We start from the raw sequence: 26,588 nt of genomic DNA on the forward strand, positions 1-26,588 counted from the left end.
GCATGTATAACCTTAAATTAATATATACAGTAAGACTCCAACATATTTTGTATGTTTTTTTAGAGCCCTTTTTATGATAACAGGTTCTTGGTCTTAATGGCCTTACATAATATAAGGCTTTGAAAAGTTCTGAGTAGAAAGTCAAAACCATTAAATGTCCCAACACCTTGCAAAAAAAAATTTGATTCCTCAGTATTTGGATTTAAAAAATAAAAATGGGTCAGTACAAAGTTGTAATTAATATTTTTGAAGTGTTTCCAATAAACTTTTGTATGATTTTAGCTGTTGCAATTAAGGCAGGTTATTCCTCTGTCATATGAGCTTGTATATATTTTTTCCTGTCAGAGGTCACATGTACATTTCTGATAGTCGTATGGTCCTGTTTTGTACTGTGTGAGAGGAATTTACAAGTCGAGCCGAGGGACTCACAAGCTCCTGATCATTTGAAAACATGTCAAAACTTTTTTGGAGCTGTTAGCTCCATTTGTGAGCTGTATGTGATTGAACTAGCTGATCTGTTTAAAGTTGCAAATCAGAAGGATAAAGTGGCTAAACAGTGAGCACTGTATTATGCATGACGCTCATCAGAGATTATAGTTTACAGCAGACTTGGTTTTATAATTCACACACACAGGTTGAGCAGGCTTTCTGGTTTCCCAGTGGAGACAAAGAAACTTTGCCTAACAAACATTCACAGCTCATATCATTATTAAGCTGAAATGAGAGAGAGAGAGGCCACTGAAAGTGATAGAAGCAATCACATGTAATTCCACACCAGACACATGCACAGAGGAAGAAATTGCTTTCGAGTTTAAAAGTCATAAAATTGTGTTGTATATCACTGCCTCTGAATGATTTTCACATAATCTCGTTCATGTCTGTGCATGGACATATGATCTTCCAACTCTCAGTATTTGCACTTAAAAAATGACTTGGGCTTAAGGCCAACAAATAATCTTGCACACTATCAATACCTGCTCAAAGATTTATTACATGCAAATTTATTACAAAAAAGGTACATGTAATAAATCTTTGAGCAAGTTTTGATGGTGTGCAGGATTATTTATTTGCCTTTCACACATTTTTATATGGTGCTTTTGTTCTAAGCGCCTACGTTTCTTCAGGTTTTGGTGTGTTTTAACTGATTTTCATGGACTTTAAAAAGGCTTAATTGTCATAAAACATGTAGACTAAAGGTTTTTGCAAACTCGATCTGAAATTTTCATCTGTAATTTTGTAAAAAATAAATTCTCCCTCTTGTGTCAATCGTACTGACACACTGCCTCTGAAACTTTTGTCCTCATAATAAAAATTTGAACCAGGTTCGATATTTTCTTCTGCTTTTCGCATCCAAAAACAAAACGCTTTGAGAGATGTTTTGACAGTTTAGAGCCACCGCACAAGCAAAAAGCTAAATATAAAATGATGTTATTTGAGCTACAGATAACTTTAGGACATAAAATAAAGGTAAAATGTGACAGACAGTTGAGAACCCCTATTTGCTGGATTCGGTGAATGGCACACCTCTCCCCTGCTTGTGCTTGGTGTGTGTGTGTCCATACATTTAACGTACTGCTCATAGACATTATAATAGAAAGCATGATTCGCTTTCGGTCTGTTGCTTTAACACGTCAAAGCGGCCACCCTCTATTGTAATGTCTGCTGTACTGCCAGCCTATGTTCAGGATTTGTTTATGCTTGTGAATGTGTGAAGTTTCACACATTCCGCAGATTTCATGAAATAAACTTTGCATTTTGGGATAATCCAGCGCAGATCTTTGATAATGAGCTTAACTCTTTCCTCTATGCAGTATTGGATGAACACAATGTGTAGCCTATTCCTCTCTTTTTTTTTACTTTGGAGAAGAGAGAACAAAGCATCACTGCTTGAACTGACTCCGAAATGTTTTGCGTTTTTTCGTAATGGATTAATTAATAAGCATCAGACCCTTTTAGTTAAACAATCAAAGCAAAGCTTTATTTATACTCGCAGCTGATGAACGGATTGATGAAGATTAATGAAAATGAGCAAAGCTATATTGAAGTGCTTGTCTGTGCAGGTGGTCCTCATGCTCATTTTGCTGCAGACTGGAACGCCACAGCCGCTGCTTTAACCAAATTGGGCTTTGCCGTTCTTATGGGTGAGTCTTTAAATGTCATTCTAGTTCCTCTGACAACATTAAAAGCAGAAAACGAGCACTTGTTTACAGTGTGATATTGTATATTGCAGTGAACTACAGGGGCTCTACTGGTTTCGGTCAAGATAGCATTGAGTCTCTACTTGGAAACGTTGGCAGTCAGGATGTCAAAGATGTTCAGGTGTGTATATATGCACAAATAACATTGGCCTTTTGAATAGAAATGTTGCGTTAGCTAATTTGTCATTCTTTGTGTCCAGAGGGCAGTGTTGTGCGCTTTACAGAACGAGACCACACTTGATCCTGATAGGGTGGTAGTGATGGGCGGCTCTCATGGTGGGTTTTTGGCCTGCCACCTGATTGGCCAATATCCAGATTTCTACAGAGCATGTGCAGCACGAAACCCGGTCATCAACGCAGCCACACTACTCGGGACGAGCGATATCGTGGACTGGTAAACACACCTGCTATTATAATGATGGGTCAACAAACAACAACAAAAAAAGTACCTTTAATTTACTCATCCTCAGGTCATGTAGGTGACTTATTTTCAGATTTGTTCTGAAATCATGGTCGTAAATGCAAGTCAATGGCTATCTAGACTTTGAAAGTCAAAGAAACGTCCAGTATACAGGCAAAACAAAATGAATACATTGACGATACATTGAGGTCTTACTAAATAAATCAATCAGTCTGTGCAAGATACTGTGCGTTACTTACAGTGATATTGTTATTGATTCACACATAATGAATGAAAGCCATTTATTACATTAAAAGCATAGGAGTTCTACGAGGTGAATGTAGTTATGAGTAGGATTAATGTACTGTAAGTACTGATATTATTGTTGTAGTATCCTGTGGTGTTACATTTGTTAGATATTTGTCAATATTTTGAGTGTTTGATGGTGATCGTGATGCTGTTGTGTACTTTCCCTACAGGAGATATTCCTCTGTTGGGCTTCAGTATGCTTTTGACCGGCTGCCCACATCACAGTCCCTCATTTCCATGCTGGATAAATCACCTATAATACATGCTCCACAGGTACACTGTGCACAACACACACTGTAAAAATGCTGGATTCCTTCATGTTGTCCCAAAACAGATTGATTAAGTTAACTTCATTGTTTTTTATAGTTTTAAGTGGATTGAACAAAAAACATTTAAGTTGTCCCCAGAATTGTGTTGATTCAGTTCATTTTAAATAAGTAGTTTAAACAAGTTGCAAAAATCAATTTTTGAGCGCACACACATACACACATTGATAGTCACACACATTTACAAAGCCAACTAAATGGGCAAACTGCAAATAATTTTTACAGCTAGTAGTATATGTTATACCCTACATGGCTCGCATATGCACACAAAATTTAATCTATGCGACCTCATAATATAATTGGGAGCATTTGTGCGACGACATATAATGTTTGTAGTGCGACTTGTTTAGATTTTTTTCTCTAAAATCGTGTTAAATCAGTCTTCCCTGCCACTATAATGGTTCATATTAGCTGTCAATCAAGTTGAAGATTGAGGAAGACGCAATGAAAAGAGAGTGATCATGTGGTAAATGTTGATCCGCCAGCCGAGACCAATTGAGTGTTTTCGGAAAGAGTGCTGAAAAACTCGGAGTGGCTCAGCTGTTTAATGGCCTGACTCTCGATATGTTGCATTCACTGCGTGTTCAGCACAAATGGCAGCTAATGTAAAATCTAACACTATATATAATCGCCAAAGAATCTCGCCTTTACTAAGTTTAAACTGAAACTGCAGCTCATGACAAAGAACAGAATTGCGCAGGTGATCATTTGGAGAATCCTGATCTGCTTCGCTTATATTGGGCCGACTGGTTCGCCTGCTTTTTTACACAAACCCAAAACTAAAATTTATTAAGAGTGGTAGAAAAGAGACTTTTCTTCCTTTTTTTGTCTGTTCTTTCTTGAGATGTATATTGTTTTTCTATTTAGTTACCGATGACTGCTTTGCAGCATTAAGCACTGAATTGAATGATTTATTCTAATCTTACGTTTATGTTTTGTAGCAGAAATATTATTTGTTTATTAAATTGACGTGCATATAAAACAATAGTGCAAAATAGATATGTCTTACTGCAATGTTTCTTTTTTGTTTGGTGTGAAGCATAGATTTATTTTTCATAATATAACAGTAGGACTTTTTGCATTCAAGCACATTCAAGGGAGCATGATAATGAGAAATGTAATTCATTCATCATTAATAATTTATAATTATTGGATATTCATTTTGGAAGTGTTGCAAATGTCAATAAGTCTTTACATAATTAGTTAGTGGTTTCGGGTTTTTGTTAGTCCTGATTGATGTTTTTTTAAATACAATAAATCCGTGAATATACAATTTGCAGTGGTGCTCATTCATTTTTGGTGGGTGCTCCTAAATTTTTTCTGGTGCTCCTAAATTTTTGAAGTTGGAAGCACCGGTGCTACCAAGTAAAAAAGTAAATTTCGAGCCCTGCCCTGTATGTAACAGAAAACTATATATATGCCATTTTGTGTTACTGGTGAGGTGTTTTCATTTCTTGGTCCCCAAAATACCTTAATTTAAATATCCACACATAAACTCACAGGATTATGAATTATTTGGTTAGCATGATTAGTTTAATATGCACATAGCAAACTTTGATATGGTTTGTGTACACATTTTTAGATCCGTGCTCCTGTGTTGTTGATGTTGGGTGGGAGAGACAGAAGAGTATCACCTCACCAAGGTCTGGAGCTCTACAGAGCACTCAAGAGCAGGAATACACCTGTCAGGTACACTAACACACAAACACCACAATTACACTGAATATTAGTTTGCTTAGAAAGACCAGTCTAAGTAAACAGCCATTATTTGGTCATTTTGATTTTTTTTTCTATTGGTTGTAAATCGGGATGTTCTAAACAGACATTTTGACGCTGATTACAACTGTTTTCTTGTCATCATAACTGGTCTGATACTGATCCCTATCATCCAAGTTTTATATAAGTCATATTTAAAGAGTTTGTTCACCCAAAAATGTACTCTCTATTTACTCATCCTTAAGTGGTTCCAAACCTTTATATGTTTCTTTCTTCTAATTTTCTTCTTTTCTTATGACTGTGGGTTTAAGCAACACATGTTTTCATGAGTAAGAGATAAGAGAATGTCTCCATTTCAAGATCGGTATTGTCTGTGGACAGTGTTGTGAAGCAGTGATTTTCCATTGCTGTTGGTTGTGGTTAATTAACACTTTTTGGATTTATCATGGTCTGACGAAGTCTGAGCATTGAAGCAAGCATACACAACTAAGATTTTTTAATAAACTCTGCTCTTTCTTTATTATCATGACTTTGTCTCCTGCTTTTACTCTTCGCTAATTTTCTCAGTCTACTCCTATATTGATTGGAGACAATTAATTGATAGGAGACTGGTAATTCAGTTGAATACTGGTTAACAGATTTGGGTATTGGGCGCCTCCACAGGCCTGTTTGGAGACACAGAGAAACAGACATTTTCTGACTGGATCTGGCATCCATGGTTGGATCTTATTTATTTGGCATGGAGATGGTGATCTAACAGAAGTCAATGATTTCCTGTTTTCATCTTTTTTCAAAGGATCTACTTTGTGTAAAAAAAGATAAAATAAACTTATAAAGGTTTGAAAGAAGGGGGTGGGTAAATGATGACAGAGTTTTCATTTTTCGGTTGAACTGCTTTAAACTTACTGTTGACCGTGACTTTTTAGTAATATAATATGTTTAACATAAGCTTGTACAAATGCTCAGTGCAAAGAAACAAGTAAAAAGATGCTCATTGTGAAACTGCATCCACAGATCTTTAGGGCATTTATTTTTCTATTATCTATTATTTGTGTGGCATTTTTAAATTCTCATTTTGGTGGCATCTTTGCTTTAATTGTCTGTTAACTTCTTGCCTTGATCCACTTGTGTTTAATGTGTTGTCAAGATGTGATTGGTTAACGGGATTGGTCAAACTGTGTGACTACCAATCAAGTTTTAGTATGTGTTTGTCTAATGATACAGTTTTTTTGCTAATAAATATTTTCTGTTTGTCTAATACAGCTTTTGTAAATGTTGTGGCTGAGGAAACTTTTTTTTTTATTTTATTTTGAAATTAGCAAAGTTAAAAAGCAGCATTTTGACCCATTAGAAGTGACTTTACTGTCACTTCAAATCAATTTAATGCATACTTTTTAAAGGTAATATATATTTTTTTAAATATTAAGTTAAATATTGATTTTATTTGGCAATCTTTCATTTGACATCCCTGCTTCCCTAGTATCTTTATTACCACTGACATTTGAAAAGCCTACTTCATTTGACAACTAATAGCTATTGTTAAGTGTTTAGTCTGCTCTTTGTTTTTTCCTATCTTTATCACATACCTCTTTCTTTCTGTCTTTTTTGCTTTGCCTCAGGTTATTGTGGTTCAGTGATGAGGGTCACACGCTGTCTAAAGTCAACACTCAGTCTGACTGCTTCCTCAACATCCTTCTGTGGTTTAAAGAGCATTTAAACTGACAAAACATTTCTTAGAAACACATGAACATATCCATCAGAAGCTTTTATTCCCTGTCTGAACACATTGTGTTTGACATTCTTGCCAAAACTGTAAATGTCTGTGAATGTTGCACTGAAGCTGAAGTTACAGGTTATGCAGGTCATTGTCCACTAGAGGACAGACTTGTTCCTGTTAAATCAGCACTTCTAAAACAAGAGCTTGAATGCCAAAGGATGGAGTCTTTGTTTAGAAATCATGATACTGTACTGATATTGAACTTTTCTTTTTATAGTCAGTCTTTGAACATTCAGCTTTTTTGTGAAACGTTTGCTCTTCATCATGTTCTTAATAGACAGTAATAGTGAAGCCAGTGCTTTTTAAATCAAATCTGTTTCACTTTAAATTCAAGGAAATGATGATTGTTTATGGATTACTTCTTTTTCAAATATAAACAAAGGTACATCTTGGCTTAGAAGAGAGGAAAAAGAGATATTTTTTACAGTTGTGTCTGCAGAGATCTTCAACATTCCATGTTTATAAACATGATACAGGAGACAAATGTGTGATGTTTTTTTTTTCTTTTTATATTCCAGATACTCATTACGTCTAAGTGTATGCTAGCTTTGGTGGCTACCATAAGAGCTCATGTCTAAGGCTTTATCCACTTAAATTATGGTCATATTTAAAGCAAAAGTTTCATCCTCACTGCAAAAGATTCAAAGTCATTCCAATAGACTTTTTTGGTAACACAATAACACACTATGAATCTTTTATTAAGCATTAGCAAATAGTGAATTCATTATCTGTTAAGCACTAACTCTACATTAACTGATGTTTAGTAAGCACTTTATAACTGCAGATGCTCTATTCTTGAGTTGTAAGCACATTTATGATGGTTTTTAAAGATTATATGGAATGCTTAAGTAAATGATTTATAAACTATTCAAATGAACCTTTATATATCTTATCATTCAGGCATATATTAGTAAATTTGTATGTTATCAAATGTCTCATTAAATTAGCTTTATCCAGTTTTGTGACCTAATCTAAAATGAAGACTGTTTGTGCTTTATAAATCCCTTATTAATGACAATTAAAATCTCAGTTATACTCTAAACAGGAAAAAAGAAAATAAACTACTTTATTCATTTCCATTCATTTGAAGGTACACAAATGAAACTGTATTTAATTAATGAAAAATAAATCTTTGCAATCTTATGTCAATTAAAAAGACTTCAGTTTAAACTCTTATTGCTAAATTATTACATTGTTGTTGTTTTATCCAATTTTATGTTAAATTTTGACACTTCTGTCATTAGGCAATGTTTAAACTACTGTAATTTTACTTTTTAGATAAGATCGCAGAGATGTATTGTTCAGTTGATACTGAGCCTTTAATTATCATTAGGGATGTACAAAGCATAAATAGTCCTCACTTTAGTTTAGGTCACAAAACTGCATTAAGTTAACTATTGGTATACGCCTGAATACTAATATATAAATGTTGATTTGAATAGTTTATTAATTGTTTACTAACTCATTCTGAATGATCTTAAAAAAATTTCTCTTAAATATTAAATACACATGATTTGTAAATAATGCATATTTAGGTGACAATTATGAAACTTAATTTAGTCATGAAAGATTAATCAGTAACAAAGTATGAAAGTACAATTATTAAGCACATTTTAAATTAATAAATGTTAATGTTTACCAAATAATAAATTCATTATTTGCTAATGCTTAATATTGAGATAATCATGATGATTCATAGTGTGTAGTTATTATGAAGTGTTATCTTTTTTTACGCAGTTGTAAGTTTTTCCCAAAAACACATATTACCCAGTGTTCCATTATTGTGATGGTCTGTTCACATTTAATAAATTTGGTTCTTAAAAACAAACTCAAGAAGAAACTGTTAAGTGCTCACAACTGAACCCTGATGCACTCCTAATATTGAAAAGTTTGGTCTGTCCATTGTGCTTTTGACAGAATTATTAATGCAAAATGGATCAAAGAGGTCTAAATAAAAAACAAGACAAAAATTTAACAGGATGTGAACATAAAAGCCCAGAATACTCACGCATGTGTTTTTTCTCTGCTCGGTACAGAAATGTTTTCTGGAGTCCTGGTAACAGATCTTTCTATTTGAAAAAGAAAATTCTGGTGCTGCTTGGACACATTTAAAACATTTTATAAGTTCTTGGCTGATAAAACCGTGTCATGTATATTTGTCTATTGAAAAAATTGAACTATGCCCTGAATTGGCTCTGCTGGCCAGAAGAAAAGCTCTTTTTAACAGGGATTTCTATGCAAGCTGTTCCTTTATACATCTCAAAACTGTTAATAATAATAATAATTCCTTACATTTATATAACGCTTTTCTTATCCACCACCAGTATATGCAGCATCCACCTGGGTGACATGACGGCAGCCATATTGAACCAGAGCACACACCAGGTGATTGGTGAAGAGGAGACTGATGAAGCCAATCATGATATGGTGATATTTTTAGGAGGCCATGATGGACAAATGCCAGTGGGCTTTTGGCCAGGGTTAAACCCTTACTTATTTTTTGACATCCTGTGATTTTTAATGACCACAGAGAGTCAGGTCCTCGGTTTAACGTCTCCTCTGAAAGACTGCACTCACTGAGCAGTATAGAGTCCCCATCAATACTGGGGTGTTAGGACCCTTACAGACCACAGGTTGAGCATGCCCCCTGCTAGTCTTACTAACACCAGTTCCAGCAGCAACCTCGCTTTCCCATGTGGTCTCCCATTGAGGTACTGACTGGCCCAGCCCTGCTTAACTTCAGTGGGTGACCGTGTGAGACTAGCAGAGAGCTAGCTGCCGGTTGACTTGTTTTTTTTTTAATGTGGAATATTCATTTAGGCAGCAGGCAATGGTTGTTTTTAGGCAAAAAGCGTTTGAGCATGCGGGTACATCACAAAACTGATTTCGGAAATACTTCTGAGGCAGTATAATGGTTTAACGATTTACAAGTAAGTTTTTTTGTGTGAAAACAAAGCAAATCTGTTATTACTGAAATATTCCTTTTTTTTTTAGCAATAAATGAGAAAAGATTGCTTAGAAATGCACACACTTTATTTGAAGGTATTCCGTTAATCCTCGCTATTAATGGTAATCATCAAATATTTACTTCAGCAAACTCCCAATTTTCTTCTTTTTTATAGTTCTGAAAGTAATAGTTGGGTTTGGGTATTGGGTAGAATGAGATCATGCAGAAAATGTGCTGTATAAGTGCTAATAAACAGCCAATATCTTAGCAATAGGTATGTAATAAGCCACTGGTTATTAGTGGGAATTGACACCTTATCTAAAGTGTTACTGAAAGTTACATTTATTAACAGACGATCAACCTTAACCTTTCAGACCCTAAAATACAGAAAAAAAAATTTCTTTGTATGAATTTAAAACATTTAACTAAAATGACAGTATTTAAAGCCTATAATAATAGCACTATTGACAGTGAGAATATATATATATATATATATATATATATATATATATATATATATATATATATATATATATATATATATATATATATATATATATATATACTTGCATCACATATATAGAGCTCATCATGCAGTAGATAAAGCTTTACAAGGTCAGTGTTTTAATTCAGTCAATTTCTACAATAAAGCAGGTTCTCTGTCTTTGAGTTAATTTTGTATGTGTGACAATGACGAACTGAACTGGAGGAGGTTTTCAAGCAAAAGAAGAGCCACACTTACCTTTTCTGTCATCCCAAATGGACCAATAGTACACCAGAACGTTTCTGAAAAGCTGCTATTAAAATTAGCATTTCTGATTAGCAAGCTAGTTTGAAAGGACATCACCCTGATTCCTTCTTTAATTCTGATTTTTTGTATTACTTTTTAGCTTAACTTTAACTAAATGAAAAGCACATAGTTGTGGAATATCACGGGCAGTGAAAGGCATGCCAGACAAAGACATATCTGTAGACAAGATGTGACACAATAACTGGATTTAGATGTGCCTTGTTGCCTTTCTAGCCTAATATGTCGCCTACAGAGGCAGCGTTTTGCACACAGCCTGAGACTGCCGTGTCCATTTCACGTAGAGCAGCTTAAGAAAGATCCTTTCCTCAAAGATTTCTTTGTTTCATAGATTTGCAAAAATGTTGTTGTTTGAGCACCTAATCTCCAAATCCCTTTGGACAGATCCTTTCAGCTCCTGTGTTTCTGCTATGAACTCTTATTTTGAATGTTTTTTGATTCTATTATTATTAGCTTCTTTGGTTTGGCATGTTGAGCACCAATCAGCTTTGTGTTGCAGTGTTTTATAGCCAATTTTAGCATGTGGATTTTCAATATGCTGGCATCTCAGGGGACAGATTGCTTTATACCCTGTTAAGATTGCATTGCTAATGACCCACAGAGAGAGAAGTGGAACACAACAGGTCACCTGAGACCACTGTCTGTCTCTCTTTCTCTCTCTATCTGTGTGTGTTTGTGTGTAGGAGAAAGAAAGGTCTGTATTAAAATTCCCCCTTTGATGGGGTTTGGTGTAGGTGTCTGGGTCTTGGGCAGGTCAGATTTCATTATAGGTCTTTCCTTTGTGCCTCCGTCTGCTTAGATGCTGTAAGACATTCTCATAAAAGAAGATTAAATGGCGAGGCAGAATTCGAGAATAAACACAAACACCCCAAAAGCAGCCAGGGGGTGAAAAGCAGATGAAAAGCAGAAGCAGATTAGAGGAACAGGGAGAAAAATGTAAGTAGGTTTAAGGTCAGACTGTGTAGAAGGAGAGCGGGGTAAAATGAGCCACAGCTTAGTTGCTACTTTCATGAGCTGTGATGTGACCGCTAGACGAAAAGACAAAAGTTAGCCTTATCTGATGGTTCAGGCATTTTTCTCCAGAATGCTGGGAAGTTGGGTAAGATCCAACAGCAGGCCTGGGGTGGGTTGAATCAACAGCTATAAATATGGCACAGCTTGAAGCAGTGCACTGAATTGATTTAAGTTGGCAAAATAATATAATAAAAGATAAATTAAATCCTTCAGACTGCTTTCTTATTCTTAAGTTCTCACATTGACTTTTCAAGTCTTTAACAAACAGCTTATTTGTGTAATTTTTAAGAAATCTTATCTTTAAACTGATAAACAGGTATCATAATATAATAGCAGTTTTTTATTGTCACCTAAATATGCATTGAATATAACTCAAACTGGGTCAACTTACCTCATTTTTGAACGACTGCAATAATATCATAACTGTTGTTAAAACAACATGTGAGCAGGAATGATCAAATGTTACTTCTTGTACATCAGCATAAGCACATAATGAGTCTACATTCACTGTGATGAGGCCTGTTTTGCCCTACAATTGAAATGATGTATATGTTAATTTCTGTGAAAGCTTATGAATCCATGACAGTCAACAGGCCTAAAAGCATCAACTAAATGTTAATTATTATTATATAGTAATTTTTGATCAACGCACATTATACATTGACTTGACATGTATAACATGTATTTATTTGGTTATAGTACATACTTGCCTTTAATTTATATCTACTTTTATAGCTTTTATTGATCATATTCTTTCAGTTTTGTTTTTTATATATTTGTGTTTTTTATTAAAGCTTTTTTTTCAGTTATTGCTGCTGCACCAAAACATAACAGATAAAACATAGTTTCATATATTTAAATTTTAACTAAATTTGTTTTATTCATGGGCTGCGTCTGAAACCGCCTACTACTCAGTAGGTACTGCATTTGAATTTAAAAGTACTACTCGGGCGTTAGAAAAGTACGTTCTATACAGTATGAATGGGAGAAGTATTAATGGAATTTGGATGTACTACATCCTCCTTTTTTTCATGGTCATGTGACCTACCCGCGTCAGTTGCGTCGCTTCACTCCCATTTCCCATTAGTGGGGCTGCATGGGATAGCCCAGCGTGCATGGGGTGCGCACTTCAGAATCTCGTCGGAAGTAGTAGGTCAGGCTAACCGAAACTAGTGCTGCACACATACAAACCCTAAACAAAGCAACCTTTACATATCATTTCCAGTACTTCTCACTCACCACAGAGGGATTAGCTCCTGCAAATATGTCTGATATTATTCAGTCATTCATTTTCTGTTGCATTCATTAATTTTCAGCCTAGTCCCTTTATTAATCTGGGGTCGCCACAGCAGAATCACCACCAGCTTATCCAGCACATGGTTTACATATGCAGCGGATGCCCCTTCAGATGCAACCTATCACTGGGAAACATCCATACACTCTCATTCACACACATACGCTATGGACAATTTAGCTTACCCTATTTACCTGTAGCGCATGTCTTTGGACTTGTGGGGGAAACTAGAGCACCCAGAAGAAACCTGCGCGAACATGGGAAGAACATGCAAACTCCAAACAGAAATGCCAAGTGACCCAGCTAGGACTCAAACCAGCGACCTTCTTGCTGTGTGGCAGTCGTGCTACTCACTGCGCCACCATGTCGCCCATCTGAGATTATTATAAAAACATATAACATGTTGTTTAAAGAATTGTAACAAGATGACAACCGGATACTTTGTGTTTCCTCTCGACTTGCATTGTTTACTTAGTTTTATCACTTCAGTTTTTGCTCTTGTGATCTGATTTGTAGCTGAACAGCCAATGAGAGTGCTTTCTTTCACTAAGGGTCAATGTTGATCCTACATGCTGAATCGGCAAACTCCTTCCTACTACATACCCCAAACAAGCTAGCCTGACAGATGCTCACTGATGGCCTGACACTACACAATGGTGTTTTCCAGTCTTAAAGTGTGCTACATACAGATCGCGACAATGGACCCCCCAAACCCTGACCGCATCTTCAGAAAATATTACAAAAAGCCCATCTTACTCCAATTTCTCTAAACTCTCTGCAGTCACTCACACTAGAAGTGCCCAGTGCTCTTCTCACATAATAACAATGTGGAAAATTGAGCAAAAGGGTAGAGCAATAAAAGAATCCAACCCAGAGGAAGAGCAGCGAGATTGTTTAGAAGATTGTGTTAAGGGTGAACGAGGAGGGACAGAGCTGACCAGTCACAGTCATTAATGAAAGAATACACAAGCGGACGGGCTGCTCGTGTGTGGTTATCAGTGTGTTTAGACAGAAGGCTCTGGATGGGATTAGACTGAGTAGAGGAGATTAAACGAGAGCATTTCCACCTGCTTGTGATTTAGTACGTTGGATAGGAAATGTGATACTGCTTACCGTAAGGGATGTGACTGATATGTTGTGTGAGTTTTTGCAATCCTGAAAACATTACTTCACTCTCATTGGGCGTGAAAAGTGTGTTTTTGTTTATGTGTTCAGAGGGCCGGAGGGTAATAGACTTTTGGGGTAATTAGCATGCTGCTGAAAGACATTAATTCAGCTCACCTTTCCTCCCCCATGCTTGTATTCGTGGGCCGTTCCGCAACCCTCTGCTCAGTTGTCAGTGTAATGGATGAGTCCATTAGTTGCCCCTGGCAGGGGAGGTGATCGGTCAAAGAGTAAACTGGGTAAAAAGGGCAAAACTGTCACTAAACAACTTAAGCTAATAGCATCGCCACTTTACTTGATGAAATGCGTTTAACACGCTCTCTCGCATGTTGCTTTTCTCCCCGCATCGTTTATATAAACACACAGATGACTAACACCTTCATATTCCAGTGGCTCTCCTCTTTTCTTTTTCGCTTTCCATCGCTCCCTCACTTCCGCCGTTTGGCTGCAGCTTTCCTGGGAGTGATGGAGATGGAGAATATGTGGTCACTTGTAAAGAACTGACATTTCCTGTCAGCATTTGAGTGTTATGACTGGGCACTAGGGTGAGACGGGGTGATGAAACTCTCTGTGTGTGTGTGTGTGTGTGTTCTGTACGCAATAATAAATAGCAGTGCAACAATTTGACACTGGTTTGTGAGCAAAGAAAATGATCAAACAGAATCTTGTGAAAGTTACAGAAAATTACTGCATAAATAAATTTCACACTGAAGAAACATTGGATCAACTTACTTGGATTAACAACAAACAAATGACAGTTTTTTCTACTTAATTTATTATGGAGAAATGTATAAGTGGACAAAGTTTTCACTTTGTCCATTGTGTTACACAGATGTGTTATTTATGTGATTATTGTGCATGCGCATACATCTACAGTCAAGTCCACAATTATACTCCTGGGATATAAATAATTTCGGCTTGACTATATTCAGTTGAATACTGCATGGTATACACATGATACCAATACTGCCTATTACAATATTATATGCCTGTCATATTTGAAGCTATCCTAAGAGGAGTTTAAAAAAAAGATGTTCAAGCTTATTTCATGAATAATGATTTTAAATCACACTGAACTGAGCTAAACTGAACTGAACTGAACTTAAACACTAAAAACTGAACTACACTGTTCCAGTTACTATGACCATTTATGTGAAGCTGCTTTGACACAATCTACATTATAAAAGTGCTATACAAATAAAGCTGAATTGAATTGAATTAAATTGAATAATATATATTCTGAAGAACATTGCAAAAAATAGCTAAATGAAGTGTTTGGGTGAAAAAACACTGATCAAAATGAGTAAACACTTGTAGATTCGTCCAAACTCACTCACTGGAAAGCAACCACTATAGCCCATTTTTTTAACTCCATTATCTTCGGCTCTATTCCTGATTTATCAAGTGTCATCAAAGAGGGATGAACCGCCAGTTACTTTAGTATATGTTGGTCCCACTTTATATTAAGTGCCCTTAATTACCATGTGCTTACTTCAAACTATAAATACAATATACTTAATGTGTTTATAATGTATTGCAGAACACCTATTGTGATATTAGGGTGGCATACGGGTAATGAAAAACAAGGGTGGTATGAGTAGGTTTAATGGTGATTTAAAGTGCAAGGCATGGCTGACAGTGTAATTATAAATGTAGTTACAGTAACTAATTACAGTTGTAATTACATGCAGGAATTTTATAATTGAAAAGTACAATCTAAAACCTGTATTTATGCAATAAGTACACTGTAACAAGTGATCAATTTCAATGAATGTACATATTAGTTAAGGCCAATTATTATTAAGTGGGACCCATATGTTTTATGCGGCAGCTGCCTCACCCAGCAGTGAGAATACACTAACTCGTAAACCCCTAGTGCTGGGAAATTCGATACGTTCTCTCGTTCACACACACATGCCAGTTTTAGTTTATTCAATTTACCTTTACCTCATGGCTGTGGAGGAAACCGAAGCACCTGGAGAAAACGTACGTAAACACAGCGAGAACATGCAAAGAAATGCAACCTGGCTCAGCCTGGACTCAAACCCACAGCCTTCTTTTTGTGAGGCAGCACTGCTTATTTTTAGTAAACAGCCAAAATGCTTAGAGAAGTATTTGTGCTAGATCTATTGCTGTTGTCTAAATATGATCATAGTATTTTTACATAAAACGTTTTTTTTTTTTTTACATAAAATATCCATTTTTTTTTTTTACATAAATATTTTGTTGTATATAAAATATTTTTTTGCATAAAATAAAGGGGTTTGTTGAGTGCCTTGGTTATTTTTTTAAAGTACTACACTAACTGGTATAACCATATCTCATATTTTATATATTCAGAAATGGAAAATTATATTATTTATGAAAAAATCTAGTGTTTATAAATTGTTCTCTTATTTTGATATCCGTTGTACTGATACAAATCTAGAACACACAATTACAACATACAATTCTGGAAATGAATTGGGTGTGATAAATCAAATATAGATAGTGGAAAGGGACAACTGGATCACACTAGAGTACAGTATAATACTGTAATACTGCAACTTACAATTCTGAAAAATAACTGGGTATGGTAAACAAAATATAGAGAACACAGTGGAGAGGGAGAACTAGAATACAGTGGGAATGCCTGTACATGGCAAGTTGTCACAATCTCAGGCGATTTAATCCTTGCGCATCGCTGGAGAACTACACATACAACAAACTAAATAACTGCAATTCCTAGGATGCACCTCGTGGAACCCCGCCGGTCCTATACCACCCAACCCGCTCCAAGCTGGTTTCGAACCGGCGACCTTCCGCATGGGAGTCGGTTGTTCTAACAAGGAGGCTAAAGACCATGGCCTCTAGCGTTTATCGCTAGAGCAACTTTAAAGGTCAGAGGAGTGAGGTTTACATGCACAGCACTTACTAGCTGGCCTCCGTTACACTCACCCCCTAAACTTCACTCCCATCTGAGGCCCCGTTTACACTAGTGCGTTTTAGTTTTAAAACGGCGTTGTAGAATGAAAACGATCCACGTCCACACTCGCGTTTTACCCAGCGTTTCTGAACAGCTCTCCGTCCACACCAAAACGCTGAAAACGCACATCACGTGACCACACACACACTCTCGGGCAAGCGCTCCAGCATTTCTACCCAGATGAGAGCTCTGCTTGTCGGACTGCTCATCAAGCATCTCCCGCTGGATCTAATCTCACTATATTTGCTGAACGTGATATTTCATTCATGTTGTTGTCTTTATCTAACGACATAGGCCAATTCCCTGACTTTGGTCATTGGAATCTATTAAGTTACTTGTTCACAGGTAACATGTTTTGGTTAAGCGCAAAGATAAGTTAATGATTAATCCAGGTACATTGACTGATCGCTTGCCTTTATTTCCTACAATGTATAAACTTATTGTATGTTATACTTTTATAATTATCGTTTATTAAAACTGATATTCAGCAGAAGAGAGGGTGTGTTTCGTATTTTCACTGAAATTGAAAGGAGGCAGTTGTTATAGGCTCCGTTTTGTTATAAATATCCACACAGTGAAGATGACGCTCATATATGCAGCACGACGCCTCAACATTTCTGCTGTCTGTTAAGTTGCTAATATTAAAAAGAAAATAGGCAGTTCCTTAAATCATGTTTACATTTTATTGTTGAGAAAGTGAAACAACGTAGCCAAGGTGATGTGAATGAAGTTATAAAGTACACTGTTCCCTTTGAAGATTTACCCGTGTCCTCGGTATGTTTTCCATATCAAACTGAGAAGGGGGAGACTGCAGCCTTGATCAAACTTGCGAAGTCTGAACTTACAAGAAGAGGATGCGAGACTGAACTGTGTGTGGGCTACTTAATATTGAGGAAAAGCCCCAATCAGATAGGCGAACGTTTGCAGCCCCGCCTCCGTTTTCAGATGTCTCCGTCTTTCCCCATCCACACTGAGACGGAGCAGCAGCGTTTTAGAATGAAAACGGCCTTTCCAGCGTTTTCGAAACGCTCCGTTTTCGGCGCTCGAGAACTCCGGCTTAGTGTGGACGGATGGCGTAACCGTAGCAAAACTTGTGCGTTTTCAAACTAAAACGCACTAGTGTAAACGGGGCCTGAGTCACAGCTCCAATGTAACCCCGCCGGTCCTATACCACCCAACCCGCTCCGAGCTGGTTTCGAATCGACGACCTTCCGCACAGGAGTCGGTTGCTCTAACAAGGAGGCTAAAGACCATGGCCTCTAGCGTCTATCGCTAATGCACATTTAAAGGTCAGAGGAGTGAGGTTACTAGCTGGCCTCCGTTACACTCGCACACACTAGTTCCTTTTTTTTGCTGATTGCAAACACACACAGCTGAAGCTATTCATGGACTAATTCAAGAACCATAAAAACAGCGCACACACGCTCTCATCTGGGCTGAGTCTTGTAAATTGTTTGGTGAACTTTACGATGCGTTACCCTTGCCTTGACTCTTGCTTTGTCCGTTTACTGTGCTTGCTGCCGTAACTGACCATTCACCTGTTTATGACTACGCTCTGGATTTTACTGCATGTACCCATTTGCTCTTGTTCTGGCCATTGTTTGTATGACAACTCTCTTTAATAAACCTGCATTTGGATCCTCAACGCCGTTGTCAGCATCTATCCCATAACACATATTTCATTTGTGACTGTAAATTAACGACTGTTTACACCTGGTATTAAGATGACATTTGGATCTCAGGAAAATAAAAGCGTAGATGGAAAATGGTTATTAAGGCTCACATTCTGACATTAATTACACTCATGCACAAACTTAATTGCTTTATATCCTCTACACAATTTCACATTGGGTGTCCTAATGAAAGGGTGTCTTGATTGTTTAGTCCTGTAATTGAATGCACTTTATGACTCATTACAAACTATAAAAACCTGCCTTCATATGCAAAAATATTTGTTTTGTCTGGGTGTAATTATGATTGCAGCATGGCTCTTTTGTGTTGTCTGTTTTAATTGTGTAGATGACTTTTTCTGCTTTTGTCTTCATCAGATTGTTATGTGAGCCCCTGCAAGTTGAGCTGTTATTATAGTGGGATGTTTCCCCCGTATCTCTTTCTCAGTCCAGACGATACTGCTGCTTGTCAAATGTTAGATGTTTTTGGCTGTACATTACAGAGTGTTACTTTTTTGTTTAGTATTTAAATAGCCCAAAGGTAGGACATGCTTTTCTGCATCCGTTTCTACTTATTAAGCTGTTACTTGAGGGACATGGAGGAATTCAGCAGGTTAGGGTTCAAACCAAAAATGTTGGTTGTCAGCCCAGATTTTTAATAATCAGCCTGGCAGTGACCCTGTCATGTGTGTATTTTCGGAGTTAAATATTTTGACTGCAGCAAAAGTAGAAATGAGATTCGATTTTTAGATTCTTATAAAGCATGATTTTGAAGATGATTTTTATTCCTATTTATTCTTCAAGCTTTGATTACTACACTCAGTTCTGATCATAAATAGCTATTGTATACATTAACTAAACGATTAGATCCATAAAAAAATCACAGAAACTTTCACTGAGAAGGGCAAAAGTTAAAAATATTTACTCTTTACAGAGTATTTATACTACACAGTTCAAGACCTTCAGACCTTCTAGCTATCCATCACTAGCAAAGCCAGGAAACCAACTTAGGACATGTTAATATAAACACTGTAAAACATGTTAACAACATGCTGAAGAATATAGATATGATGCAAGCATTGTGTTAAAAATCCTTTAAAACATTTTAGTAACATATTAGATTGCATAATATGTTAACAGCGGGCTAGATGTTTGCAATGTGGTACAAAATGGTGCTAGCAAACATGTTAGTATCATTATAACTCGTGGTTGCAATGGTAAAATTGGCTAACAACACGTTGAAACATGCTAACAACACACTAAAGCATTCTAACATTTACATGCTAACATTTTAAAATATGCTTGTAACATTTTAAGAACATTTTTGACTACATAAAATGGCAATGGTTGCTATTTGTTTAAACTGTTAGAAAGTTCCTATATGTTTTCAGATGCTTCAAGTTCAAACTTTTTTAAATGTTTTAAGATAAACAGTCGTAATGATTATAAATGCAATCTTTCCTCAGTCAGAGATCTGATTCTAAGTAGTGTCAGACGCAGACCTTCTGTAATGTTTGCCACATGTTCTTGATCACAGACCTGCTGGAATTACACTATAATCCTAAAGTTAATGTTAATGTTGTAAATTAGATTCAAATTTGTGCTTTTTGTTTACTTTTCTGGTTATTTAATAGTCTAAATAGTTTTTATTATTTTCGTTTATTAGTAGGGATGTCCAGATCTGATCATGTTATCGGAAATCAGGCCCGATCATGTAATTTCATACTCGATCGGAATCAGAATTCCGATCAGGAATCAGGACTCGAATATATATGTGTGCGTGTGTGTGCGTGTGTGTGTGTGTGTGTGTGCGTGTGCGTGTGTGTGTGTGTATGTGTGTGTGTGTGTGTGTGTGTGTGTGTGTGTGTGTGTGTGTGTATATATATATATATATATATATATATATATATATATATACACATACATATATATATAGATATATATAGATATATATATAGATATATATAGTAAAACATGTAGCTTGAAGCGGAAAGCGCGTGTATAATTTGGTCTGGAGGTATTATAAAGTTGATGACGACAACATTGTCATCGCGAACTGTGAAATTTGGAATTGCCTGTCGGGTATTCGAAGTTGAGGTGTTTTTTGTTTTTATATCAGATTTTTTTTTTTTTATACTTACTGTTGCGTTTTTTTTTTTTTTTTTCTTGATTTTTCAAGCTACCTCAAGGGCTGTTTGTTAACAAAGTTGTTAAATGTTAAAATAAGGTGAACTAAAAAAAAGGAAACATCCTGTATCTGTTTATTCTCTCTTCTTAATTTTTTTTTAATGTAATATAGAAGTGTTGGATCGGGTTTTAGTATCAGTAGATACTCAGAATCAAAAGACACTGACTCGAGGGCAAAAAACCTGATGCCTATTTATTAGTTTGGGTTGATTATTTCTAGTTCAGTTGGTCATTTAAATAAAAAAAAAAAAAAGTTGATTCATTTAATTTGATTTCATTTCAGTTAATTTGTTGTTTCACACAACAGTGTTTTTTAGGGTTTTAATTATTTGATGTTAATAAGTGTACAAAGTAGTTAGTCATAAGTAAATAAAATAATTATTTAGTTATAATTATTATAACATGTATTATTATACACATCTATTATGAGAAATGTAGCATGTTATCACAACTTTTTCATGTATGAACAAAATATAGCAAAAACATCTAAACAGATTTCCCAGTGTCCATCATGTTAAAATTACCCAGACTGCTCTGCTGCTCTTTCTCTGCTAGACAGCTCTGTGATAAACATGGGAATTTGTGTTGAGTTCGGCGATTGGTAGTCCGAGCAGCTTTGGTAAAGTTTAACAGTAGCAGCTCTGTTGTTGTTCTAGGAGGAGTAAAAATATCAGTGCTGGAATGTCCGAAGGACCCAGAAGAGCGCTCAGCATGTAGAAGACTGTGTTTGACTCTCTCAGAAGCTTTCCAAAGTTGTTTTTTCTCTAAATGCTATCAGTCAGTGTCAAACTGCACATGTGCAATATGTTGCTACAACCTGATTCTACACACCGACCAAATGAACACACAATTGGTTGAAAGATTCTTCACTGAATTCAGTTTTCAATACCTGTCTTTCTCTCTCAACTAATTATTCCTCATCCTCGAACCCTGTATCACTTCTACTTGATCAGCACTTGTTTTTCTCATGTTCATTTTGCTTTATTGGCATGACATTTTGGGTAACACTTTTGATAATAAAAGTTCATGAATAAGGATGTATAATAATGTGTTTATATGTAAATTAAACATTATAATGAACTAATGATGAGTTAAAGCATGCACTAATCATGAACGAACTTTAGCTGCAACATGAGTCACGTGTAAATAACGGCTACCTTAATTACTTGATAGTACATGATTGTTTAATTAATGTATTATTTACCACATTAGTTTATGCTTAATTTAACCATCATGAACGCATGATATGTTATTGCATTATTATATGGTGACTTTACTTGGAGGACAAATGATCATTAAGCCATTCTTAACTACTCATGAACACCTTATTCACGTCAGTCTTGTGCGTTTACTCTGAATAACAACAGAAAAGTGTTGTCAACATCAACAGTTTAAACATAGGAGTAGTTAAGGATGAGTTGATGGTGATGTGCCCCTCCAAGTAAAGTGATGAAATAATTATATAACTCAAGAGTTCATGTTGGTTACATTCAACTTAAACTTAAACGTTCATTGATACATAGATTAGCAAAATGTACTACCAATTAAAGTAGCCTTATTCACACATGAACTCTTGTTGTAGTTAAAGCTAATTCATGATTAGCACACGGCTTAGAATAATGTTTAGTTTACATATTAGTACATCATTATTTATTTACTGTTTTTGTAAAATGTTACCATATTTTGTACAGCATTGACGAAGCATTTTAGATATAGAATATGTAATATACTGTCATTAAATTAATAAAATATACAGTAAATGGTAAATAAACGAGAGAGAAAAATCTGTAGAATTAAAACAGATACTTCTAATAATTAGATTATTTAAATAAAGCACATGGATTTAGTTGATTAACCATTTCTTTTTTTTATTTTTATTTTGGAAATTGGATTTTTATTAGTTTTTTCTTAAAAATAACATACAATAATTTTACAATTATATCAAATGTATACAGCTTCTTCACAATTTATAAAATTATCAATTTAGAAAATAAATAATTCAACAGCCAATAACAAAAGTATACAAATACTAAAAATAATAGTACAGAGCAAAACAGGATAGATACATTCACATTTTAGGTGAGGAAATGAAAATCACCCACATATTGTAATCACCATTCATTTTGGCCTACATTTTCTCATATGATACATTCTCAATCATAGATTCCATCCATAATTGAAGTGTAGGGCATTGAATATCCTTCCAAAACCTCAGTATTATATGTGCTGCTGTAGTAATGCTCAAAATTATAAGGGTGAACATGTGGAATCTCAGTTTTGTCACCTAAAAGGCATATCCTGTCCTGAGTGAGAGAGTGAAATTAAATCCCAAACATCTACCTAATTGTCTTAACACAGATTCCCAAAAGGTTGAATCTGTGTATGCATGAAAGTATTTACCAATCTCCTGTTTACATTTCCAACATTTGTTATCATCTAAACATCCTATTCTAAAATGTCACACTGGAGTGTAATAGTATGAAGTATCTTATACTGTGATTAACCATTTGTTAAGTTGTGGGTGTTGTACACATATTTTAGCCAGATTAGATGTCATTTCATCGTCTCTCAGTATACAGTAGAGTTTTCAGAGTTGTTTAATGTTTCAAATTGAGTAAAAATATTTTGGTATGTTGTGGTGTATTGGAGCAGAAGATTGTCTCAAGAAGTGTCTTATCTCTATTTAATTTGTGTCACAATTTTTACATATTCACTGCTCTTTAGGATGCCAGGATTTTATCTCCATTTTTCTATTTCCTTTTCTCTCTCTCTCTTTCTCTCTCTCTGATGAGGTGTTGTACTATTAGAGTTCTGTTTCCCTGGAGACCGGAATCTTGGAGTGGGTTCTGGAATGTTTCTTTCTGAATAGAATCATTATAGTCTCAGATCTTCATCTTCTTAGACTGCATGCATATAATAAGAAATACTCAGATTCTTCTGTTAGCAGGGGTGCATTATGTATTAGTACATATCATTTAGTGCAGTGAGTTCAGATGCAACAGCATCTAGATGCTGTCTGAAAATTTCTTCTAAAAGAAAGAAGCCTCATATGTTTATGTTCAATAATTTCACTTTCAAGGCAATAAAAATAAAGTATTATTTGCCACAAACGTGAAACTGCTAAGCCTTCATACGTGAGCCTTAGAATAACTTTGAGAACATTTCAGCGGGTACTTTTTGAACTTCGAACATGGCATGGTTGCTGGGGGGCTGGTCTGAGTGTTTCATGAACTCTAGGATATGTAGAGAATGGTGTGAAAAAGAGAAAATATTCAGCAGATGATGCCAGAGTTAAGAATACAATAACCAAGCACATATGAAGACAAAAGTAACTCAAATAACCACCAAAACTGAGTTCTGCAGAAGAGCATTTCTGAACACATCAAACTCTGAAGCAGATGAGCTACTGATGGCCACATTTACACTCTTTTCAGTTAAAAACAGCAGTCTGGGGCTACAATTCACATGTGCTTAACAAAATTGGACAGTAGACTGTTGGACAAATGTTGCCAGGTCTGATGAGTAGTCTGATTAAAGCTTAGCTATTTTTTATGTGAATATTTAAATGTCATTTTTCAATTAAAGGCATTATGAATATTAATTGACAATACAAAGTTATTGGAATATATAATATACATGGAAATAAATATATTATATTAATGTATAATATTAATCTATAATAATTAATATATAATATTAATATACAAAGAGTTTTGTTGCGGAGGTCTTTATTTAACAGTGTGCTGGCCTGCATGAAATCTAGGGATGTAACGATTCACTTGACTCACAATTCAATATGATCATCCATACTATAATCTCATGATACGATTTAGTCACAATTTTCTTAAGGTAAAGAGCACTTTCATTTTACAAATTGCTCTTTTTAAAACAAATAAATAAAAAAAGAATAATAGAAAATAAAGACTAATTGATATAAACAAACTAAAACTGACTTCTGAGATTTTACTTTTTAAAAAAGAATTATCAGCATTTCTTTGTTTTCTGGCATAAACCGACGTCTTTGCACATTTACAGTGTCCTCTGCTGAAAAAAAAAACAAACACTTTCACTAAGGACTGAGATGGCTGCTTTGGAGAGGTAAGCCTTTCCTAAAGCAGAGAGCAGTGTGTACAGAGGTGGTTAGTAGGTCCTTTGCTCCAGGGGACTGGCCACTGACATAAAATACTGATTATAAAATGGCTAATTATATAGTAAGATAGACACAAGAGTTGAACATGATTATGAAGGTAAATAATTAATATTACTTGTATAATTAATTAGTAATAGTTTAAGTGCGATTACACTTACGAAGAGATAATCTTGAGCATTTTTAAATATTAGTAATAATAAGCAAATTATTAAAATATGCATAAATTAATTTGAAAAGGAGAGGGTAAAAATAAACTAATGTCTGCTTCTGTAACAGAACAACTCTCTTTCAATCTGAAAAACATCTTCACACTTTTTTTCCCCCACACTTTCGCTGATGCATCGTGTGATCTCTGTAGCACTCGTTGGAACAAGTGGAGTTGCAAATCATCCTGTCCTTGTGGTTTGCTTATTAATACTATTTTTTTTTTTTATGTAGACATCTGTGACAGTAGTTTTACATTTGTGCTGATAATTTACGTGCATCATATTTGTTGTTCAGTAAGTGTAAGTAAACATTTTTTTGCAGTATTTGCACACAGTTTGTGTTTTGTCCGGCGCACTTCACCGCTGTCATTTCACGCTGCAGCCCCAGCTCTTGCTCGCTGCTGATTTGCAGGTAAAGTGAGTTTGTGCCTTTAAACACAGCACCACCTCTATTATAAAAATTCCTTCAAGATTTCTACCGGTTTGAATCATCACCTTTTTAAATAAATTTTCAACTAGCTCATGGTGAATCGTTACATCCCTAATTAAATCCTTTGTTTATACCATAGGAGAGCATGATTAGTAAAAAACTCCACATTTCTTGCAGAGTACCTACAACCAAAGAATAAAATTCGGATGTAGAGGTCCTTAGGACTCCAGAAAGACCAGCAGCTTCAAATATGCTGTTTTTTTGTTATTGTTGCTCTACTTAATTATTATGTTAATAGAAACTTAATCGAAACTTTCCTTAAAGAGACAGTTCACACAAAAAGAACTGTTCTGTCATCATTTACTAAATGCTGAATGCTGGCACCCATTGACTTCCATAGTAATCCTCCACCCTAACTGTGGTATACTAAAAAAAAAAAAGGTGATTCGACTCAAAATTGTAAGGCAACTTGCTGAGCTTTTTTTTGAGTTGACTCAACTTTTAACCCAAGTACTAAACTTGACTCGATTTAAGTTGAGTAAACTCAAAAATGTCCTAAAGCTAGTTGCCTCAAAATTTTAAGTTGAGTCAACTTTTTTCTTCTTCTTCTTCTTTTTTTTTTTTTTTTTTTTACAGTGTAGTCAATGGGTGCCAGCAACCAGTTTATGGGTGAACTATTCCTTTAATAAGCCTTTATCCATTTTTCTGTTCCCTTAATCAGGGGTTTTCAAACTGTGGGCGCCAGCACCAATTAATAGGGCCTCGAGACATTGAGTCGTGTACTCGAGTAAATTATGATGACAATTTTTAATGTTAGCTCCACATCTAACTATTAGGCACCTGTAGAGTTAATGCATTAGATAAAACATTTACAAATAATATTAATAACTGGGTGCTTTTTAAAATGAATGATGGGGAATGAAAGTAAAACCGGTGAGCTGTCTGACAAAAAAAGTGCCCTTCTGAATCAAATCAGCAAGATGCCCTTCTGAATCTTTCACTAACTTTGAAAACACTACTGACAATG

The 26,588-nt window shown here is 35.4% G+C and overlaps 1 protein-coding gene across 11 annotated transcripts in view; it reads left to right on the forward strand.

The window, feature by feature from the left end:
* The window catches only part of zgc:136971, a 47,421-nt gene that overhangs the window by 15,073 nt on the left and 5,760 nt on the right, over positions 1-26,588 (forward strand). For 4 of the 11 annotated variants that reach the window (XR_012383821.1, XM_073909830.1, XM_073909834.1 and 1 more), the window contains 5 exons: positions 2,061-2,141; positions 2,231-2,319; positions 2,399-2,592; positions 3,078-3,180; positions 4,816-4,922. Coding sequence is in view for 10 of the 11 variants with exons in the window: in XM_073909830.1 (XP_073765931.1) it covers positions 2,061-2,141; positions 2,231-2,319; positions 2,399-2,592; positions 3,078-3,180; positions 4,816-4,922 (574 nt within the window). In the remaining variant the exon portion in view is untranslated. Of the gene's footprint in view, positions 1-2,060; positions 2,142-2,230; positions 2,320-2,398; positions 2,593-3,077; positions 3,181-4,815; positions 4,923-6,568; positions 7,211-9,050; positions 9,753-26,588 lie in introns of those variants that run through there. The other 7 variants (XM_073909829.1, XM_073909831.1, XM_073909832.1 and 4 more) reach the window with 3 other exon arrangements.

The sequence above is a fragment of the Danio rerio genome, chromosome 8 (genome assembly GCF_049306965.1).
Source record: "Danio rerio strain Tuebingen ecotype United States chromosome 8, GRCz12tu, whole genome shotgun sequence".
NCBI classification, from domain to species: domain Eukaryota; kingdom Metazoa; phylum Chordata; class Actinopteri; order Cypriniformes; family Danionidae; genus Danio; species Danio rerio.